At 51.2% G+C, this 22,445-nt stretch overlaps 2 protein-coding genes across 2 annotated transcripts; both read right to left on the reverse strand.

Annotated features, from left to right (window-relative positions):
- Window positions 1–1,064: 1,064 nt before the first annotated feature.
- Window positions 1,065–3,776, reverse strand: IL1F10 (interleukin 1 family member 10; the record flags this gene model as incomplete). The annotated part of the gene is made up of 4 exons (XM_079791900.1): window positions 1,065–1,277; window positions 1,571–1,698; window positions 1,940–2,025; window positions 3,745–3,776. The coding sequence occupies 4 exons, from the start codon at window positions 3,774–3,776 to the stop codon at window positions 1,065–1,067; spliced, it is 459 nt and encodes a 152-aa protein (XP_079648026.1).
- Window positions 3,777–13,073: 9,297 nt separating this feature from the next.
- On the reverse strand, window positions 13,074–15,998 carry IL36RN (interleukin 36 receptor antagonist; the record flags this gene model as incomplete). Its single annotated transcript, XM_079792223.1, has 4 exons — window positions 13,074–13,298; window positions 13,476–13,603; window positions 14,588–14,673; window positions 15,970–15,998. The coding sequence occupies 4 exons, from the start codon at window positions 15,996–15,998 to the stop codon at window positions 13,074–13,076; spliced, it is 468 nt and encodes a 155-aa protein (XP_079648349.1).
- Window positions 15,999–22,445: the final 6,447 nt, after the last annotated feature.

Below are 22,445 nucleotides of genomic sequence, written 5' to 3' on the forward strand. Positions count from 1 at the left end.
GAGCGATTTTACGAGAGGAATGGTGCCAGCCAGCAGCCCACCCCCTCAGAGCCCGGCGCCATGGGCTCTGGCTGGCGCCCTACCACACATCCTCTGTGAATGGAGAGAGACTGAGCCCTGAGGATAAGTGTCAGTCTGGCTGCAAAGTCTCCAGCCTGTTTCCCAGCTCTAACAGTCACCTCAACGTATTGGTTCCACTGGAACCTTAAACTCACCCCGTCCTGTAGAAACCCCCTGCCCATCCCTCGCTGCCCCTCCTTGCTTCTCACTCATCAGAACCAGGAGACGATAAAGGCACCGATCATCAGTTGAATGACTGACACATTGTGAAGTATCTCATATAAAAGTTGTAAGACTTGAACTAAAGCTGAAACGGTTAGCTGTCCAAGGCGTTGCCCGTGAACAGAGGAGGACAGCTGGGTTCTTCCTGGAGTGTCTTGGTTGTTCTGGAAGCTCTGGAGCAGATGGACTAGAGGAGCAGCTGTGGCCGGCCTTCTGGGGACCTCAAGGTTCCCTGGCATTGGACACAGCACGCGGGGCCTGAGGCCCTGTATCAGTTCCCTGCGGCTGCTGTAACAAACCCCATAAGTGTAGTGCTGAAAACAACACACATTTAATATTTGACCGCTCTGGATGGCAGGTGCCTGAAACAGCATCATGGGATTAAAATCAAGTAGTCACAGCGCTGTTTCCTCCTGGAGGCTTTAGGGGAGAATCGTTCCCTTGCCTCATCCAGCTTCTGGACCACCTGCACTCATGCCACAGCCCCTTTCCACCTTTAAAGTTAGCAGCACAGCATCTTCCCACCTCTCTCTGACTCTTGCCCTCCTGCCTCCCTCTTATGAGGACCCCGTGAGACATTGCTCATCCCCCCTCCACCCCATAAGCCAAGATGGTCTCCCCATCTCAAGACCTTTAGCTTACTCAAAGTCCCCTTTGCCTTGTAAGGTGACATATTCCCAGGTGCTGGGGGTCAGGATGTGGACATCGCTCTGCCTACCACTGGCACCGAGCACATGAGCCTGCTTTGGGGGCACCAGGCTGGAACTCTGCCTGCTGCCTCCCTACCGACTCTGTTCAAAGTAGAACTCAGTGCGGACGGAGGGTTCAGTGTCCTCGGCGAGTCGAACCGGCTGCTGGGGCTCAGCCGGGCCACAGAGAAACCAGCCGGGCCAGGCTGCAGCCTCGAGCCTGAAGGCGGAGCCCAGGCTTCTCTGGAAGAAGGTGAAGCGTGTGGCCTGCTCGCCGCCCTTGTACAGGTCCTCGATGCTCACATCCTGGGGAGGCAAGCGGCCGGCTGCAGGGTGAGGCTGCGGAGGAAGCCGTCAGCCCTGGAGGCCGCAGGGCTTAGCCAATGAGGGACTGGGCAGGGAGGGTCTTTACCAGGAATGGCCTCCTGAGGGCTGTGGGGGACAAAGGTCTTGGCCCTGGGTGCAGAGGAAGATGGCGGAAACCTGCAGGAGAGGGACGTGTGGACCTGGCAGGGCACCCACAGGTGGGAGCAGAGATGCCAGAGTGCCCTGGAGGACAGGCAGCTCTACAGGGTCCCCTAGAACAGGACGCGTCTCACCTCCAGCTTCAGGGCAGGCCCCTCTCCTGTCTCCACACAGGCCAGGCAGCGCCTGCCTCCCTGGATCCCCAGGAAGATGGGAAGTTGGGTGCGGTCCAGGTCTCTGTTGGGAAGTATGCAGATCTTCTCTGGGAAGGAAGAGAGGAGAGCACCAGGGCATGAGGGGACCCATATCACAAGCTCTGGATGAGCTGCGTTTGGGCAGGAACTGGGCCAGGGCACAGTAGGATGAACTAGGACGCCTTTAGGGTCATGCCCTCTTACTAGGAGGGGGTCTCAGGTGTTCCCTGTCTCTTCTCACTGTCCCCAGAGGCAGCAGGGAAGGGGAGAGCATGTGGCAGGTCCCGGCGGCGGAGGCTCAGGGCTCACCTGCACAGCAGTTGTCCGCATCAGGGTCTCCCACCAGGAGCTGGTCGCCTCTTATGTACAGAGCCTTCTGATCGGCATCCTTAATTCTGGAACAGATGGCAATGCTGATGTCACTACTGAGCCCCAACCCTACAATCTGATTACATACTAAGTATCTGGGGTTGTTCTCCTCCTACAGGTGAGAAGGGGCAGGTAAGGACCAGGTCATCTTAAGGCAGGAAAGGCCTCCTGGATCTCATCAGAGGCTGCCCCTCCTCCCTTTACAAGGCTTGGGCTCTGTCAGGCTTTCAGGGCATTGAGGGGAGCGGGTGCTATCTCACTGGCGGGGGGGGGGGGGGGTGGGGGAGAAGTTTCTGGATGATGTAGGCCTTTTCCACTGCCTTCTGGAGAAATCTCCTCAGGAGGCTGAGATGTCTCTGGGATACAGTGAGTCTTCTCCTGGGTTTTCTGGGCCTGCCCCAGTTATCCATAGATGTTTATTCTCTTATTAAAGGAATCAATTGAGTGTATATTGAAGTGTGGTTTGCTTTTCAGATATCTAAGCACTTTTTAATAGAAGAAAATCCATAAATTGGGAAAAAAATTTCTATGTGATGGTAAATAAGCCACACGGTCCCCTGTACCCAGCAGGTGAGCTCTGGGACACCCATATTATGGAGGCCAAGTAAGGAGGTCGGCAGAAAGCTGGAGCGGCCTGATGACAGCCGCTGGGCTTGGCTGTGGTGGTAATGGTGGCCTGGGAGGGTGACTGCGTGCCTGGGGCTGAGAAACCATGCTGAGTGAGCGTGTGCAACCTCAAAGCCGTGTGGGTTATTAGCTCAGTCACCTGGCTGGTTTCAGAGACATTTGTCAGCCATTCTCAGGCCTGAGGAGCCGCCTTACTTTCCAGGGCAGAGGCTCAGGGCCAATGCCACTGCCTCCAGGAGAGCTTCCTTTCTCAATAACAGCTAATTACAATACCCTTAGCTAATGACTATGTGTTTAAAGCAAGTTCACTTACACAATAAAAAATAAACATCTGAGGAGCCTGGGCTTGCCAACTGGTCCTCCAAGACAGTGTGTAATGCATCTGCCAGCCAGAGTCTATTTGGAGACCTGAACCCAAGCTAGATACCCCAAGGTAGGCATCTGTCTTGTCATTTGCGTGTTTTGTGCATGTGTCTTGACTTCCAGCCGCGCCGTAACTTCCTGGAGCCCCGACTGGCCCATGTCGGGACAGGATGGGTGCCTGAGGACAGGCACCCCAGTGGCCAGTGTATTTTATTTTCATTACATCCCATCACCTTCCCTAAGGGCTGGGGTAATTTACATAAAAAGTCATGGACAGTAAAGAGTAAACTGTAAGTAAACACCCAAATGTCGAACAAGATAAAACGCAAGTGAGACACAGAAACCCGGATCAGGAGTGAGGCCACAGAGGCCAGCATATGGAGGTGTTGTCACTGAGACGCAGAATGGTCCCTGAGCTTTCAGAGAGAGGATGGAGCAGCACAGAGGATGTGCAGTCTGGGCCCTGGCTCTGGGTGACATCCGGGAATTTGTTTAACCTCTGAGCCTGTTTCTCGATCTGTAAAATGAGCTTAGTAACAACCTTTCATGGATTTCTTAGGATGGAGACAAAACAGTAAATGGCTGGCACCTTGCAGATGCTCAGGAAAGAGACTATTGTTATTGGGGTGGTGATTAAGCTTAATTACAGGGCATTTGAGGTTTCTAGGGTAAGAAGGAGGCTTGTCCTTCTGCCTTGGCCTCTTTCCCTCTCCCAAGTCATCCCCAGGCTCCTGACCAAGAAAGGGAGGACTTACATGTAGTATCTTGCCATGGGGAGGGAGCACATTCCTCCAATCCCAGGTGACTGGTCCTTGAGGGAAAAGATAGAAGGGCTGTGAGAGGAGGGCAGTGGAGCTGGGTGCAGACACCCCGTGCGCCCCAAATCCCCAGGCACAGGGTGGAAGGTCCCACCAGGCCGCTGTTCCATAACTGGCCCCCCGAGTCCACCGAGGTCTCCCTAACCCCATACACTCCAGGCAGCACTGGCCCCTCTCATTTGGGCATCTGGGAACAGGTTGAGCTGGCAGGGGTGTGAGCTTGAGAACGTGCCCTGGTGTCAGCTCTGCAAAATCGGAGAATACATTCCCCAAATGGTTTCTCCAGGAGCACTTCCCACGCTGAGCCTGGGGTGGTGGGCTGGAGCCTCACAGCTTGAGGATGGGCTCACTGGAACCTCACCCCACTTCCCAGAGGCATAGTCACCACAGCCACCCGCCCCCTCTGAGCAGGAGGTGTGGAGCCTGCCCTGCAGAGTGAGACAGCTTATTCCAAGGGACTGATCGCCTTGCCCAGACTGTGGAAGAGAGACCATCCAAACCCTGACAAGCTCCCGCCACTACACCACGTGGAAACAGGACAGGCTCGAAGTATGAGTTATCGAAACTGAAGCCAGTATCCCCATATAAACCCCAGACCAGGTAATCTGCCCCAGAGCTTTGCCATAAAATGACCTTCCAAAGGGCTGGTCTGGAATCTAGTTTGAAAAGAACCAGAGCAAATTAGGGCCTGAGTGTGGTAAGAGTTGGAAAATAGCCCAGAAAAGTAAAATGCAAGGATGGCTAGGACTGAGGTTTACCGAGCAGGTAAGATTCTCACTAAGGGGAAAGTGAAGAAATAAGATAAGAGAGCAGAAAATAGAGGGGGTGGGAGAAGAAAGGCAGTAGAAAGGAGCAGGGCTCAGAGAGGGAGAGGGAGGCGCCGAGGGTGCATGAAGACAGGTGAGAGGACAGGTTGATGCTGATAGCGGGCTCCAGCCACTGCAGCAGCACTGAGCTCGAAGGCCTGGGTGTGAGAAGGAGGTGAGACTGAGACAGCTTTAGTGCTGGATCTGCCTCAGCCCATTTCCTGTCTCTGGGCTTTGCGGTCAGAGTGAGGGTTGGTGGGAGTAAAGTATAACAGGGCGCCGGGCAGGACTGCAATTCTGGGAGATATTGGTGATGTGATCAAAGTATTAAAGAAGCCTTCGTGCTTGGTAAGTTCATCCATTGCCCTCATTCTAATGAAATATAAGAGATTGCCCAAACATTTAGTCACAAAGATCTTCACTATATTAATTTCACAATAGCCGGAAGTTAGAAATAATCTAAATGTTCAATAATAGGCCATTGATTTAAAAATTATGGCAAATTTAGTACAGTAAATAAGAAAAGTATGTGTACATTAAATATGATATTGTAGAAGCAGATTTTATGACATAAAAATGTTCCAAATATATCAAGTGAAAAGTGCAGGATATAAATCATGCATAGGTTATGATGCCACTGAAATCCACAAGCATTCGAAGACACAGAAGCAAAGGATGCCCACATTGCTACAGCACTGACCTGTGGTAGCAGGATCATGAATGGTTTTTATTTTTTTAAGATGTTAACATTCTTCCTATACAAATATGAATTTCAGTTTTAGTATAAAGTTTTAATTTTCTTTTTAATCCTCTTCCTAGGATATTTTTCCATTGATATTTTTTTTTTTTTGAGAGAGAGAGAGAGTGGAAGGTAAGGGGAGAGACAGAGAGAGACACATTGATTGGTTGGACCCCAACCTGGATCCAGGGATTGAGCCTGCAACCCAGGTACTTGCCCTTGACCAGAATCTAATCTGGGACCCTTCAGTCCACAGGCCAACGTTCTATCCACTGAGCCAAACCGGCTAAGGCAGTTTTAATTTTTTTAAGTGAGGTGTTCAGATAAAGTCACTGGTTCCCAAAAGTGCCTGCCCATTGAGTCACCTGGGGGCTTTTGATGAGTCTTTCCTGGGCTTGGCGTGATCCCAGTGATCAGCCAGGCTTGGACTGCTAGGCTAGCTCAGTTCTCTCTCTGGTGAACATGTCATTCATTGTCAGCTATTGCTAAAAGCAGATCTGATTCCCTCAGTCTGGGGTGGGACCTGAGACTCTGCATTTCAAACTCGCAACCAAGTGACAATGCTGCTGGTCCCAGGACCACACTTTGAGTAGCAAAGCACCAGATGATCCCCCAGCCTAGAGAGGCCCACAGCAGCATGGCGTCGACGAAGCCCACCTGATGCTGTGCTCTCTCTCTCAGCCAAACTAAGGGGGATCCTTTGTTTGTGGCAGCAAAAGTATGCACATCCTAGTAGCTGTGCCAAGGTCTGGCTGGGGTAGACCCAGTAGAGGGCCCTATGTGAAGCTGGACCAGCAGGATTCCCACAGTCACTATCAGCTCAAAGAACCGGCAGAAATTCAGGGCAGCTGAATCCCCTGGAACCTCAGAAGCCTCCATTCCTGGCATAGCCCCAAATTCTAGTGTCTCCCCTACAGGTTCCCACATCAGCCCCTGCCTGGGTCCTAGCTACACTGTGATGGAGTGAGGAGGAGGGAGAAGTCCGTTTCTAGTCCATCAGGGAGCCCAGGGGCCTCAGTCCCTCCCAGTGTGCCACACACTCCATCCCCAGAGCTTTTCCTTCTCTTTTGCCCCCAAGTGGCCTTTCACTGGACTTTGTCCCATACCTCTCCTTAAACACCATCTCTGGCTGTCACAGAGCTCATCAGTTCTCCTGTCCTGGTCACATACCAGCACCAAATAGCCCTGGACATCCTCCATGCTATTTGCACACCATCCCCATCCTATCTTCTCCTCGGTCTCCTACACGTGAATATGTTCTTTAAGACCCACATTAGCTTCTGTGGCACCAAATCTAGACTCTTTCTCAATCCTCTGATAGTTGGCCTCTGCCCCTTGAAACCCTTGGTTGACTGCCTCCCTTCACACCTCTCCATGTCCTCTTCTCGGATGTTGTAGATTCGCCCTTCCTTTGGAAGCATCCCTAACACTGGAAGCCACAAGTCAAAGTCCTAAGCACTTCTCTTTCATTTCCCAGAGCGTTTCAATTCACCCATTTCCATAACTGCAATGATCGTGTTAGTCTACACCCCCAAGTCCAGACTGAACACCCCAGTTTATCTCCAGCAGCTACAGGACACCCCCTTCTGGACATCTTGCCATCACACCCAACCAATTATCTCTAAGGTCAAATTGATCACCTCCTGCCCACCCACCCCCAGTCCAATCTCCCAGTTTCATTTCTCCCACCTACTCAATCTTCCTCCAGCCAGTGAGATTCAAAAACCTGAGGGTCATTGACCATTTCGCCCACATCTCCTGACTCCATGTTTGATTTATTAACAAGTTCTGATAGATTATTCTTTAAAATGTAACTTTGTTTTCTTAACAGCCATTAGACCTTGCCTGTGTTCCTGGTTTTTCTACCTTCAATCCAGACCAACGTGGACTCATCTTCTAAGTACTCCTCTCACAAATCCCCGCCCAGCTCTACAATCCACAGTGGCTGCCCTTTCATCACCCTCTGGCCCAGATCTACTTGTATGAGCGTGTCTCACTTCTCTGTGGACACTGAGCCACCCCTCCAGGCATACGACTTCTTCCTACCTCCCAATGGCCACACTCAGGGCTGTCTTTGCTTCCCCTGCCTCAAAAGTCATTCCTCCTCACTGCTGTCCACTCTGACTTGTGGCATTAGGGTCACTGAACATGGAATCATTATCTATAGGTTAAGTGTCTAGTTCTGCCAAATTAATTGGCAGCTCAGAGTAACAAGCCATACAAGTTCACTTAACCTCAACCCTCAGTTTCAGCATCTATAAAATCATGAAGTTAGAGTATGTGGTTATTAAGAATCAGATCAAACTATCTATGATGCCGTGACTCAGAGTTTAATAAATCTTTCCTTTACTATCGCACCCTACTCTGCACTCCTATTAAATTTCACTGTATTGTTTATTGTTCTATCTATAGACATTTGTTTCCCTTACAAAAATTAACATGATCTTGCAGCCATAAAGCATGGCTTGTAGCTCCCTCCAACCTCCTTCTGACACAAGTGGTGCTCATGGGCAGGACACAGAACCACCCAGTGAATTTAAATGGCAAGGTGGGCTCAAGACCTAGTGCTGCTATTCGTTTGTATTCAACCTTGGATAGTCCCCTTTATCCTGGGCCTCCAACTTATTATCATTGGAATGAGTGGCTGGCCCAGGCAGTACTTTTAAAAACTAAGTTTTACACAGAAACTTGAACGTAAAATGGATAAAAGGGGCCTGCTTTTGCTGAGTCAAGGTGTGATCGAGACAGCAGAACAGGCAAGCATTGTCCTTGAGCACTACAGTAGGCACTGGGGTATCTCTAAAGAGCCCAAACCTCTCCAAGCACTACTGAACAACACTGGCCTAGAAAATTCCTCTGGCATTACATTCTAAAGTCTATAGTTCTAAATATTAACATTATCTTGATTCAACTTTCTCCTCCAATTCCTTCTATGTGCCCTGGGACTTACCCAGCATCCCATGGTGTTCTGTGGATAGAACATCTTGTCATCTAGAGAGTTGCCAGGAGGAGTTAAAGAAAGGGGCATATTGGGGATGCTGATAGAAAGGAGAAGAAAATAGAGAGAACACTGCCTGCCCACCACTGACCTGCAGATCCTCGGTGCCTGGAACCGCCAACTGACTTCTCCAGGGCACCTGCCTGGGTTTATACTGTCTGATCTGGTGGGTTGGGCCTGTGGCATCTTTAAAATTGGCTCCAGGATGGGGAAGAAGAACCTGGGGATTTCACAATGTTTACAGCAAGTATGGGTAATGAGAAGGTGGGGGTATTAATGAATGTTTGTTTGCAGAAGCCCAGCGCTGGGCCCCTGCTCATAGCTACTGTCATTGACACTGTTATTGGTGGTTTGGGCCACTAGATAAACAATGCTGGGATCAGATGTCCTCATGTTGCCTTCCTTTTGGTACCCATGGCCTCCATTCTAGGCTTAAAGGTGGCAGAGGCAAGTGGAGTGAGTCCAAGGGGCCTAAGGGCAGAACGACCTCTGATGACTGAAGCCAGGCAGCATGAAAGTGGGGCCTGACTGCATATGAGTATGACCCTGTTTGGAATGATGGGAGGGACATCCAACAGGAATCAACTTGACGAGACAGAACGTCTGAGAAAATCCACATTCAGAGGACATTGAACTTAAATCATCCTAAACTGACCAGGTGCCATGTGCCCTGGATGACTAGAGCACATGATATGGTGTGAGCAGGGCCAGGGTAAACACTCGGCCCCTAACTGACAGAACTTATCTCAGTCCATCCATCTACACATCTGTCCATCCATTCATCCAGCTACCCACTCACAAGGGGCAGAACACTTATGTGTAGTATTCTCTGGGGACCAATGCCTTATTGTAATTCTTCCTCTCAGGACATTTGCAAAGTTCCACGCAGGGCTCAGGGAGGAAGTGGGAGAGGTCAGTCTAACACCCAGATACCTGCAGAATGAGAGATAAGAGAAGATGGGCAGGAACAGGACCAGATTTCTGTTTTCTAAGGACAGCAGTCATTCTTGACCCCCTCTCTCAATCTCTTGCCCCTCTGTGTAAAGGGCCAAAGCATGGGGTATGATTCCAGGCAATCAGTGAATGCTTATTCACACTGCTATATGACAAAGACATTCATTACATATCCCTGTTAAGTAACTTTATAGTCCATCTGGGGAGCTAAGTCATAAACACTTGAAAAGTCAATTAAGAAGACCAGACTCCAATCTGTGGGCCAAGGGCATATTGTGTTGGAGACAATACAGATAAACAATTTCCTTGAGTGAGAAACCAAATTTATATAATTTTAAGGGTCTTAGACATGATATAATGGGTGCTACAGCATCCCTGAGTAATAGACTAAGCAGGCTCTACTTCAATACCTCCAGCGCCAGAGACCTCACAACCTCTTGGAGAAACCCTAACAGTGTGTGTTGTCATTATGGTTAAAATTTTCAGGTCACACAGGAAAAACAGCTCTATCCATTCACTGGTCCTGCTTGTGTGTTCTGGAATCACATAGAATGAGTGTGTTCTCCTACTGAGAGGTCTTGGAGTGCTTGAGGAAGGCTCTCCCTGTACAGCTTCTTCAGGATATGAGCCCTCAGCACCTCTGCTTCTTCCCTGAGACATGTCCTCTCTGCTCTTCAGGACACACTATTGTCCTTAGTGATGACAACTGGCACAGACTACATATGTCATGGGTATATACCTCTGTAAATACTGGCTGAGGCTGGGGGCTTGTGCTGAAATGGAAGAAATCTAAAACAATGAGACCTGTTTCATTTGAATGTCATGATGCCAGGGCCTCTGGTTCATATACACAGCATTTTACATTCTTTCCTTTTCAATCAACATGTCAGCTTGTAACCAAAACCAAGGTTTGGCTATTTGGTGCCACAAAAGCCAAACTCGTGAGACAGGTGCTGGTGAAAAAGGAAAGAGGTTTATTCAAGTGCTAGTCACCTAAGAAGATGGGGGACTCTTGTCCATAGCCCATCCCAACATCTCAGTGCAGGCAGCATTTATATAAGGAGGGAGAGGGAAAGCAGAAAAAAGAGTTCAAGGAGATGGTGTTGAAAAGTCACTCTACATGCAGACCAGTACAGTCCTTTCCAATAAGGATCTTGGTCAAGTGACAGTCTGGTGTGCATCATCCTGGTTTCACGTCATCCTGGTTTTACAGTTGAAGGTCAGGGACAACTGAAGGTTGGAGTCTGTATCTTCTCAAGTTAGTTCCTAGGATTCTTATACACACATGCTGTTTATCTACAAGCAACACACCAGAGTCAGCATTTACAGAAACAATGTCAAAAGAATGGTGGGGTGGTTACAATTCCCCTGCTACATGTGCATCCCTGTTAAATCCCTTTTGAGTTTTATCATCCTACAAGTGATGAAGAGCCACTTCAGGCTGGAGAAGCTTCAAGAATAAAGGAATTTCAGCTGCTCCCTAAGGGTGGAGCAGCTGAAATTTAGATGGAGGAGGAAAGAGAATGTTCCAGAGTAAGAAATGGCTTCCACATCCCACTCACTGAATTCCAATTGCCAAAGACTATGCAAGGTACTTGGAAACAAGCTGATGCATCCTTGACTTTGAGGTCAAATTAGGGACCAGAGACCCCAAGTCAACTTATTACAATGAGGGGAAGGTCACATAGAGGTACATGTAAGACGGTGTCAGAACAGATGACCAGGGATCTCAATTCAGCAGAAGCTCCTCAGAAGAGGTGACAATCAGGGAACATGGCTGGGCCGGTGGGCACAGAGTATAAACTGGATCTACAGGAATATCCTGGTGCCTGGAGCCATGTTCTCAGCACTGAGGCCTGGGAGGCTGTGGCTGAAGGTCTAGGAGGCAGACCCTCTGGCCTGGTCACCCCTTGCTAGTCCTCACTGGAATCCATGCTGGTCTGACAGGTGAGGAGCAGGTGCAACACCTGGCTCAGATTTGAGTCCCTCCCTGGCCTCTGCTCTCATCCCCAGGATTTATTTAGGTGGGAACACTGGGGTCACAGTCCTGGCACACATGGCTGGAGGTGCAAAGGTCATCAAGGAAGAACTAAACCTTGCAGAAACAGAGAATATTCTGCAAATTTAGTATGATCAACTTTTAAATAGAATTTTTAAAGAAGTAAAGGGGCCAATGTTCACTTTGAGAAGAAAAATGAAAATATTGGAGAAAATTGCAATCACAATAAAATAAATGCATTTACTTCTCTTCCCTGTGTATTAGTCATCTATTGCTGCCTAACAAGTGACCCCCAAAACGTAGTCACTTAAAGCACCAGATATTTATCTTCTAACATGGTCTTGGGGGAAGGGGGTGCCTACAGCAGCTTGGCTGGGTGGTTCTGTGTCACTGTCCTCCCAGGTTGCACTCAGCAGCGTCATGGCTGCCTGACCAGGGCTGGAGGGGCCGTTTCCACGCTCATTCACGTGGCCCTTGGCAAGAGGCTTCATTCTTCACCACTCGGGTCTCTATCGGCTGCTTACAACACGCAGCTGCTTCCCCAGCTCAAGGGAACAAAGAAATGAGAGACCAATGTAGATGCGGTGGGAGTTTCAGAAGTGGCACCACATTCCTTCTGCCATATTCTACTGGTCACAGAGAGGACTGGTGTAATGTGGGAGGGGACACAGTGTAGGAGGGACCCCAGGAGACTGGAACATTCATTTTCTAGGGCTGCCATGACCAATTACCACAGACTTGGTGATTTAAAACACCAGGGAAGCTCTCTCTCTCAGTTGGGGAGACTGGCAGGACAATGCCGCCTCCTGGTGGGTGCCTGGGCCACGGCGTTCCTGCCTTATTGTAGCTCAACTCCAGTCTCTGCCTCAGTCTCCACACAGCCTTCTTCCCTGGGCCTCCTGTTCTTACCAGGACAGCAGGCATATTGGATGGGTGAGGGGCCCATCTAATACAGCATGGCCTCAACCAATTGCACCTGCAAAGGCCCTATCTAACAACAAAAAGTCACCTAATACCAGCAGCCTGACACTGCTAAAATTGAAGTAAACTCTTGAAGACTTTTTCCTATATTTTTAATTAAATATGTATTTTAATTAAAATGGAATTATAAGATATGCCACTGTGTAACTTGCTCTTCTTGTTTAATGTGTCATGAGCATCTCCATGTGAATAGACACCAGCATCTTGGATTTTAATTGTACCTTGGGTTTCAAAAGGAGTGACTGCCTGCCCATCCTCGGTCTTCCGAGCTGGAGCCATGCCTTTGGGCACCACAACCCTACTGTGCCCATGGTGAGAGCATGAGGGTGAGGGTGGAGAAGGCACAAATGATGGCAGCTCTATTAAGGGAAGGGGAAGGGACTGGGACTTGGGTCCCTAACCCTTTACTCTGCACAGGGGTAGTGATGGGACCCCATGTGGGCAGCTGGTGGCCCTAATAGGCTCAACTTGGGATGGGGCTGGCCTGTGGGTTCAGGGGCACTGGGCAAGGTACCATGAAGCATGAGGATTCCCACCCCTCCCCTTTTTTACCTCGTGTCATTTTTGCAAGGTTCCACACCAGTAGCGCCACCCAGCAGGAAAGAAACAGAACTAATCGCCAAATCTAGAAGGATTTACGCAAACTGGGAACCAGGAGAAGGGAGAGTGGCCATGTGCTGAGTCAGTCAAGTGGGGGCCCGAGAACAGAGGAGGGTGGTGGCTTGGGCCTCCTCCTCCTCCACTCACCCTTGTGGGCTCTGCCCCCGGGGTCTTGGGAGATGGGTTGCCCTAGTCACATTGCTGGAAGTAGAAGTCCATGATGGGGTGGTCCCAGCTGGCATCCCCTGGGAGCTGGGTGAGCCTGAGAGGCTGGTCCGCTTCGGGCACAGTGCAGAGGAACCAGCCCGGGAAGGCAGCCGACTCGAACCTGGAGGTGAGCCCCGTGTCCCGCCTGTAGAAGGTGAAGCCCCTGGAACCCTCGGGGCTGCGGTAGAGCTCCATAATATCCACTGGCTGCAGGCAGAGGGCACAGCAGGTGAGGGTGTGAGTGGAGCGGCCAGGAGGGCTGGGACGAGGGCTTGGGACACAGGGCAATAACAGAAGCTGGTGGGAGAGGCGCTCGGCCTTGGCCTCGGGAGCCCGGCCCCAGGGGTCCAGCATCGGCTGCTCAGTGGAGCCCACAGGACTCACCTCTAGTTTCAGAGTCGGTTCCTGCCCGGTCCCACACGACAGGCACTGGCTCCCTCCCTGGACGCCCAGGATGACTGGAGAGAGGCTGCCGTCCAGAAACCGATTGGGGACAACACTGATCTCCTCTCCTAGAAGAAGGAAGCCAGATGCAGGGCCTTGCCTGCCTTCCCTCCCACTCTCTCCCCACTTCCACCCCCCGTCGTGGACTTGGGGGAGCAGGTCTCTGTGAGGTGTGCTGTACCCGAACCTCAGCAGCTGTCATGTGGGGAAAGGTGCTCTCCTGCCAGCTGGCACACAGCACATTGTACCACTTCCCACCCCCTCACCCACCTTCTTGCCCACAATCAAATCCTCAAGACTTCACCAGCCCTCACAGGACACCTGACCTCCTCCTTTAATACCCCTCCACACTCAGCCTCTCCTCAGAGTTATTTGAACATTTTTCTACCCCCTGGGAGAGGCCTAAGAACAGGAGAGGGTCTCAATCCTCTGTGCCATTCCCCCCACATGCACACATGTGTGCACACAGGCACTCAGATACATGCATACATATGCGTGCACACACACAGCCTCACAGAAGGTCTGCCTGGCCCCAGGCCCGGCGAGCCTATCCCAGGCGGGCAGGTGAGGGCTGTTGCAGAGAGAAGGCACAGAATAAGTAAGCACCAGGCCAGGGGTGCCACCAGCTCTCAGGGTCCTGCCACTCTGAGTGACCAGGGGTCCCCTAGAGCAGAGGGGACCCAGGGTAAAGGGACAGAAACCCGCCCCCGTGGGAATGAAGGCCCCGGGAGCCCGCCGGGTCCTCCCAGCACTGGATGTGTCCCAGGAAAAGGATGTGTGGCCTAAGTCCAGCTGTGAGGGCAGGACAAAGCATTTGTCTTAAAAAACAGCCCCCCCCCCCCCCCACACACACACACACAGCAGCGCCAGGTGGCACTGGGCACATGTCTCACGTTGCAGGGAGGTATCACCCTTTTTGTCCTTGCGAGGAGCCGGGCTTCAGGGTGCCCTGGCTACTGTGTCAGGCCTGGGTCTTGCAAGGCTGTTCTAAACCCTCCCAGGCCCTCCCCTCAGAGCAGAGCCCTAGGGAAGAAGGGTCTGTTGCCACCCACCTTTCACGACCTTCCCTGCATGCACCCCACCGGCCAGCAGCTGGTTATCCTGCAGATAAAGCACCTTCAATGCTGCATCCTTCATTCTGGAACAGCAGGACAATGACACTCAGTCAGGGAAGTGGGAGGGGAGGGGGGCGTCCAGCTTGCCGTGCTCCGGAGTTCCCCAGTCCCAGACACTGTCCTTCTCTGCCCGCTGTGCCAAAGGAATGGCGCGACCTTCTTCCAGCCCCACTAGCCCCACAGCCTCCCACAGAGCCTGGGGTTCTCTCCTTCACCCGATTCAGTCTTTCCTACACCAAGCAGCCCTTGTGTGTCATGTTGGAAAGTTGGAGTCCCAGGTCCCCGTCCTGCTCCGCCACCACGGCTGCCGACTTGCAGTGGACAAACCGCGCGCCCCAGGGTCCGGTCTGCCCATCACACGCTAAGACAGCGAGTTCGACATGCCCGGCTCTCCCAGATGAAAATCCCACCCTCAGTCGTCACTAAAAACATCAGGGGCTTTCCTTCTGCTCAGCCACAGACGCCCTGCCGCCGTCAGACTGTCTTTCATGTAAAATGCTTTCCTTTTACTTTTCACATGTGCTTCTCTTCTGTGAGCTCAGCTGATTCCCTGGCGTCCTGTGAGGTGAAGGTGTGTCCAGCGGGGGTTCCCCAGACGCCACGTGGGATAAAGTGCACTGTGTACACCTGGCTCGGTGTCGGTTAATATGGACAAATCTCTGCCTCAGAGTTCCTCAGACGCTGCCACTCACAAGGAGCCATGAAGAGCATGTCCCGCACTCACTCTGTCGGGAAGCCCCCTGTGCACAGCGGCTCGCAGGACTGGGCTCCACGGAACACACTTTGGGAAAAGCTGTCGAGGCTCTGAGTGCAGTGAGAGTGAGGACGAGTGTCATTCACGGCTACAATGTCCAGAGCGAGGCCTAGGGCCCTGTCGTGCACCCCAGAGGGCAGACTGCCTGACAGTCATTTTGTTGCTGTGGTTCTTTTGTCCCAAAGGCAGCAGGGCCAGTGGGGCAGGGGCCGGGGATGCCTGGTCACGCCGTGGGCATGACAGCGGGGCTCAGGCGGTCTCCTGACTGATCTCAATATGGACGCAGGAGGCTGCAGCTCCACACAGGGGGCCCCTGTCCCTCTGCCCATAGAGGAGCCCCTGAGGGGCTGCCCTGGGAGAGGCTGGAAGAATGTGTCTTAGGCAGCGGTGGGGGGGGGGGAAGGGAGTGGGGGCTGGGGGGAGGGCATTTCGCAATGGCCTGCTGCCCACCCAGCTTGGGGGGCTGCAGCTCCGCTGGGCCAGGCCCATCCCTCCCGGAAAAGGCTGGACAGCAGGCACCTGCGCTGTCCCCCAGGACACGGCCAGCCCCAAGGCTCATACTCACCGGAAGCACAGGGCCCCATTCAGAACCATCCTGCCTTTCAGCGTGAGGACCGTCCTGTCGCGAAATAACTGGTATTAAGAGGAGACAGGCTGAGCTGGCAGCGGCCTCCGACCCCCAGCATGTAAGCAGCCCCCACAGAGCAGGGGATCCTGGTCTGGGGTCAGGAGAGAACCCGGGTCCTGCTGGAAGGATGGAAAGAGCTCCAGGGGACACCTGAGAGCACCCCCTTCTCCCAGCAGAGCCACCGGGTCTGCCTGCTCCTGCGGGGACCGAGCAGCACAGGAGGCCTGGCCTTTAATAACATGCCAGGGAGGGGCCTGAAACTGCCCCAGACAGGATGAGCAAGGTTCCCCATGTGGCTTCACACCCCCTTCTCTCCCAGGGAAGGAAGGTTCTGGAGACCGTCTTCCTCCCAGCCATTCTGAACATTTCCGGGGTTTCCAGCTCCCCCTGAACACTGGGTTCCTGGACCTCAGGCCCTTCCAGACCCAAAAGTGTCAGCGCAGAAGCAGCTCAGGGAAAGTAGACTAACAACCCCCCTTCCTCCCTCTCTCCTACCTTCCCCGCTTCTCCCTCCCTCTCTCCCTCTCTCCTCCCTTCCTCCCTCCCTTTCCTCCTCCCCTCAATCCCTGTGGAAGGTGCTGGAGGTGGGGCTCTCCTGCTTAGATGTGTAAGTCTGCATATTCGTTGTAGAAAAACTTGAAAATCCAGGTCAGCAAAGAAGAAAAACGTGTGCCTTCGCTACCAGAGCACGACCAGAAACCCCATACGCACAGCTTTTCCTCTGCACACGGGGAGCTGCCTGCGGCCCTCACACACCTGCATCGCAGGACCTACACTCTTCAACCTGCTGCTCATGTAGCGAAACCGCAGAGTACCTTGCCATACCAAACGTAAATAATGATGTCCTCACATTCAACAGCTGTTTAGTATTCCATTGTATAGAGCAGTGGTCGGCCAACTCATTAGTCAACAGAGCCAAATATCAACAGCACGACGATTGAAATTTCTTTTGAGAGCCAAATTTTTTAAACTTAAACTATATAGGTAGGTACATTGTTATTAACTTAATTAGGGTACTCCTAAGCTGGCCTTTGTTAAAAACTCAAGGGGCCAAAGAGCCGCGTGTGGCTCGCGAGCCGCAGTTTGCCGACCACTGGTATAGAGGCAGCATCACGTACTTATAGTAATCAATCATCATTAGTCCTTTGCATTGTGCTTATCGTTTGCTATTGGAAATCGAGTTGTGACAAACATATTTGTATCAGCTTCTTGGCTCGTTTGTCTGAGGATTTCCTTAGGAAATAAAATCAATCTCATGCTCTCTGTGATTGATCTTTCTTCAGTCCCTAACTGGTAAAATAATATGTGTCTGTGTAATGATTCAGGCAGTGTTCATTCATCCATATACTCTCTGTGATCGATCTGAATGAAAGGTAAGGGTCCAAGCGTAATAATAAACAGTTTAATTATGTCTTGAGTACCAGTGATAATCATTGACTGTTAAGGCATAAATTTTTTTAATTGTGTTCAGGCTTATGGGCTAAATGATCCTTAAAGTGTTCAAGGATAAATAAAACATGAAGTTGTTCAAAAGTTAGAAAATAATCTTCTATCATTCATGTAATGCCCCTAATGTGATAAACCCCTTTCAGAAAAATAAAAGGTGTAGAGGTTACCTTATTACAAAATTATTAAACTGACCAAACAAAAATGACACTGAAATAGTGCAAAAAGTAATAAAACCAGAAAGAAATGCTGAAGGTGTTGGTCTATAGGCAAAGTGACTTTAAGCAAACGGGCTTTTGTTTGCAAAGTGACTATACAGAAGTGGGTATTATTTCACCTAAAAAGGTAAAATGCCATCTGCCCAGGCTGCCTGCTCTGAGCCCCTGGCCCCAGTGAATTGCACCGTGTGCCCAGGACACACCATGGCTTCACTCTTTCCTCCTTCTGCCTAGAAATGAATGACGCCAGTGCTGGCATTGTCTGGCCTGCGGGGTGGGGCGGGGGGGCGGGGGGGGGGGGGGATAGGGGGAAGCGCTCCGCAGGGTTTCTGCCCGCGCTGTCTATGCTGCAACGCGATTCCATTGAGACAAATACAACGAATGGGTGAGCTAAGAAGGTGGAAGTGAGGAAAATAAAACAAACCCTCTGTTAAGAAAAGTTCTCCAAACCTGGAAAAAAGACAAAATGATGGCTGCACGTGCCTTTGGTGTCGTATTGGGGCGTGGTCAGGCAGCCCGAGCAGAAGTGACTCAGTTCTCTAGGAAACACACACCTTTGTTTGACTTACTACTTTGGATTAGAGACCAGATTCTGTGACGTTATATTTGAACCAAAAGAAAATTGATCATTTGCAAATTATTGTTGCCTGATGGAAAAGATAGCCCCAAAGAGTGCAGTTTTACTGCCTTGCAATTTAAGCAGGTTGTGTGTGTTTTTAACCCAAGTTAGCCAAACTATTCTCTCCCTCTGTTCCTGACTTACCTTTTAAAAACAACAACAACAACAAACAACGTTTTTATTGATTTCAGAGAGAAAGGGAGAGGGAGAGGGAGAAAGAGAATCATCAATGATGAGAGAAAATCATTGATTGGCCGCCTCCTACACACCCCACCCTGAGGATCAAGCCTGCAACCTGGGCACATGCCCTGGCTGGGAATTGAGCCATGACCTCCAGGTTCATAGGTTAACACTCAACCACTGAGCCACACTGGCCAGGCCTGACTTATCTTTTAAATCGGCTTTATCACCCTTCATCTATTAATCATGATAAATCTTTGACATGTGCTCGCTATGTGCTTGTATGGGCATCATGTTTTAGACTTTGAGAAAATTAAACTGGCACTACCTAAGACAATATTATTTTGCCTCAAATTCCCACACCCTGTGTGGTGGCTTTAAAATGTGTCCACGCATTCTGGGACACTCTGCCTTCAAGAGGTGGAGCTTGGGTCCCTTCCCCTGAGCATAGGGAACTTGGCGACTTGCTTCTGAAGAGCATGATGTGATAGAGGCCAGATCATAAAGGCACGGCAGCCTCCTGCTTGCTTTTCTGGGATCACAAAATCAGGCTCTAGTTAGCTCTTGGCCTCATCCTCTCACCACCTGTGCGGGACCCCCAGACCACGAAGGCCTTTTGCTCCCACCTCATGGCCTTTGCACTGGCTGTTTCCTCTGCCTGGAGAGCTCTTCTCTAAGATACACACGGGGCTCACCTCTTTCCCTCCTTAAAGTCCTGGCTGAAATGTCACCTTCTCAGTGAGACCGACTTGCCTTCCCGTGCCTCTCCTCCTGCTCCCACATCCCTCACTGTGATCCACTTCTCTCTAGACCTCACTATTCGCATATTGTATAACTCAGCTGTGTATTGTGTGCACTTGTGATAAATATTATTCACCAGCTCCCTGCCTGGCTGTGCTGGAAGATAAGCTCACGGGTGGGGGGCTTGGGGGGGGGGGGTGAGGGTTAAGTCTGTTTTGTTCAAGCATGGAAAGTAGTGCCTGGTGTGCAGTCTGTCTTCAATAAATAATGTTACATGGAACTGAATGAACACTATCACATTGACAAGGCCAGAGAACTGTCAACATCTTGTTCACAATTATGATTTTATTTCTCAGACAGCTTTGATGCTTTTGGGTCCTCACCCTCTTAATGTAGAATTAAGACTGTGGGTGGACACACTGTGGCGTATAGGCTAAGACGGGCCCACTATTTTATAAATGAAGTTTCATTGGAACACAGCTAGCACAGCTGAGCTCATTTGCTTACATAGCATCGGTGCGACAACAACAGGGTTGATGTTTGTGACAGAAACTGCATCATTGGCAAAGCTTAAGAAGAAAAAGTTTGCTGAATGCTGGTCAAGACTATCGTGGTTCAAGTCCTAAATTTGTCACTTATTAGCATGTGTCTTTGGTCAACTTATTTAGCCTCTCTGTGTTTTGCAATTGTCTGTAAAATGGGGACAAAATAGTACTTCCTCAGGGGTTGTTGTTAAGATTAAGTGAGTTGCCCTGGCCGGTTTGGCTCAGTGGTTGGAGCCTTGGCCCACATACTAAAGGGTCACAGGTTCAATTCTGGTCAAGGGCACATGCCTGGGTTGCAGGCTCAATCCCCAGCCCTGGTCGGGGCATGTGTGGGAGGCAACCAGTTGATGTGTCTCTCTCACATCGATCTTTCTCTCACTTTGACTTTCCCCCTCCCTTCCACTCTCTCTCAAAAAAAAAAAAAAAATCAAGGGAAAAAATATCCTCGGGTGACGATTAACAACAAAAAAAAGATTAAGTGAGTCATGTGAAGTGTTTAGAACAGTGCCTGGCACATAGTAGGGGTTTAAATGTCAGCTTTATCATCATTGTTGTCACCATCAGCTGTGGGGCCTTGGGAAACTTGCTTCATCTCTCTGATCTGATGATTTCTTTTGCCTTGCTTTTGTTTCTCCCTAAAGAGGACTGCCAGGATGAGTCAGAGGCGGTAAAAGGCAGGGTCAGCATCTAGCACAAACCCACAGACACCTGCTCCCTGCACCCCATGTGTCGCCTCCTCCTGCACTCCTCCCAGGTGTGTCAAGATGACAATGAGAACGTGGCAGAGACCAGGTTCACATTGACCTAAATCTGAGGCTGGTTCAAGACCAAACACTTGCTAACACGTCTCACCTGCCCCAGAGCGGGAGGAGGCCGGCTCGGCTGGCTGCCCGACTGCGGCATATTCGGTGGGGCTTTCAGATTACTCACAGGGAAGGCTAACGTGTGCACTCACTCGCTGTCAGGCATTCGCTCAAAAGTGGTGCCGACACTGTGCCACAACGTGCGAGGTACACGCTATTCTCGTCCCATTTCACTGGTGAGACAAAATGAGACTTGGAGAGGGTAAGTCACCCAAGGTACAGATGAGTAACAGATGGAGCTGGTGTTGGTGCCCTGGCAGTTAAATTCCACACTGACTCACCCTACTCCCCAAGGCGAACAAATACACCATGGCAAGCTTAGAGATTCAAGCAGCAGAGGGTGAGGGCAGACTGGCCGATCTCCCTGCCCGGCGTCTGTGTGCAGGAAGGACCAATGGCTCCCTGAGAAGGACAGGCTTCAGGAAAGACCATGGAAACCAACAGAGTTGGGCCAGAGACACAGGCTCCACCAAGACAGAGTGGCCGCCTCAGGGCACAGAGAATTATCTGCTCCTTTCGGAGACTTTGTTAGTGGGCATGGGAGAGATGGCGGTGATGCAAGGACACATGGCCTCCAGGGAGCAGTCAGCGGACAGGGACTTCCCCCTCCCCAGTCCTAGCCCCAGACACAGCCTAGGGTCACTGTGGGGAGCGACAGAGGAGAGGTGCCACTTCGCTCACAGCACAGTTGAGAAACACGGGATCCTTGTGAAATTACAGGGAGGCTGTGGGTCAGGGCGCTGCAGCTGAGGGCTGAGCCCGGATGTGTTTGCTTAGTACCATGGCATCTTCCTGGGTGGGGGCTGGGAAGGGCTGCTCTACAAGCTGGGATGGGGAGCTCTGTGGGTAACCCGCAAGGCAGGGTGAGGCTCCATGTGTCACACCCACAGGCAGTTGCTGCCAACTGAGTCATTGAGGGCAGGGCCAGAGCCACCCACCACCTCCTCACCTCAGACCCCAGTGAGAGACCCTCCAGGGCAGGCCCAGGGGTTCCCTCGGCTGCTCCTCATAGGCCTCCAGAGCCCAAGGTCTCACCTCTCAGAGTTATGAGGTTTGGCCATTGCTGGACCTCAAGGGAGGACTTGAGCAGGTTCTGGAGCTGGGCATGACGTTGGAAACAAGCCTAACGTGGAAGGTCAGCAAGCTGGTCAGACTGCGCTATCCCTGCCTGTCCACCAGAGTGCAGGTTCTGCATACACGGCTGTGACCAGCCAGAGAGGGCGCTCTCGGCCAGCCTCGGTGGGGCAGGCCACACTGCATGCACGTCTTCCAAACAGCTACCAGGTCTTTCCTCCTGTTTCCTGTCTCTCTCCACAAAGGAGCAGTGAGTCCCCGACAGCAGCACCACACAGGCAAGGAGAGCTGCACAGGCTCCCCCAGGGGAGGCCCAGCCCTCCTTCCTCTGTGGGCGATGCTGGCACCGAGAGGTGGGATCATCCTCTTTCATGAGCTCCTCCAGATCAGGGACTGTTCATTCTTTTTTAATTAATATTGTGTGTGTGTGTGTGTGTGTGTGTGTGTGTGTGTGTGTGTGTGTGTGTTTGATAACAATTATCACATAGGTGTTTGTACATATGTCTTTTCTAATTTATTATTATTACTAGAGGCCCGGCGCATGAAATCGTGTGTGGGTACAGTCCCTAGGCCTAGCCTGTGACCAGAGCCATCTTCCCCAGCTGCTGGCAGCCAGCCCCTCCCCCTGCCATCACCCACCCCAGTTCCCCATTGGCCATCCAGCGATGGCAGCCTGGTGGCTGGGGAAGGACGGAGAGGTCGGCTGTTCCTGCCCGCTCGCCAGCTC

This window comes from Cnephaeus nilssonii, assembly GCF_951640355.1.
Source record: "Cnephaeus nilssonii genome assembly, chromosome: 15".
Lineage (NCBI taxonomy): Eukaryota > Metazoa > Chordata > Mammalia > Chiroptera > Vespertilionidae > Cnephaeus > Cnephaeus nilssonii.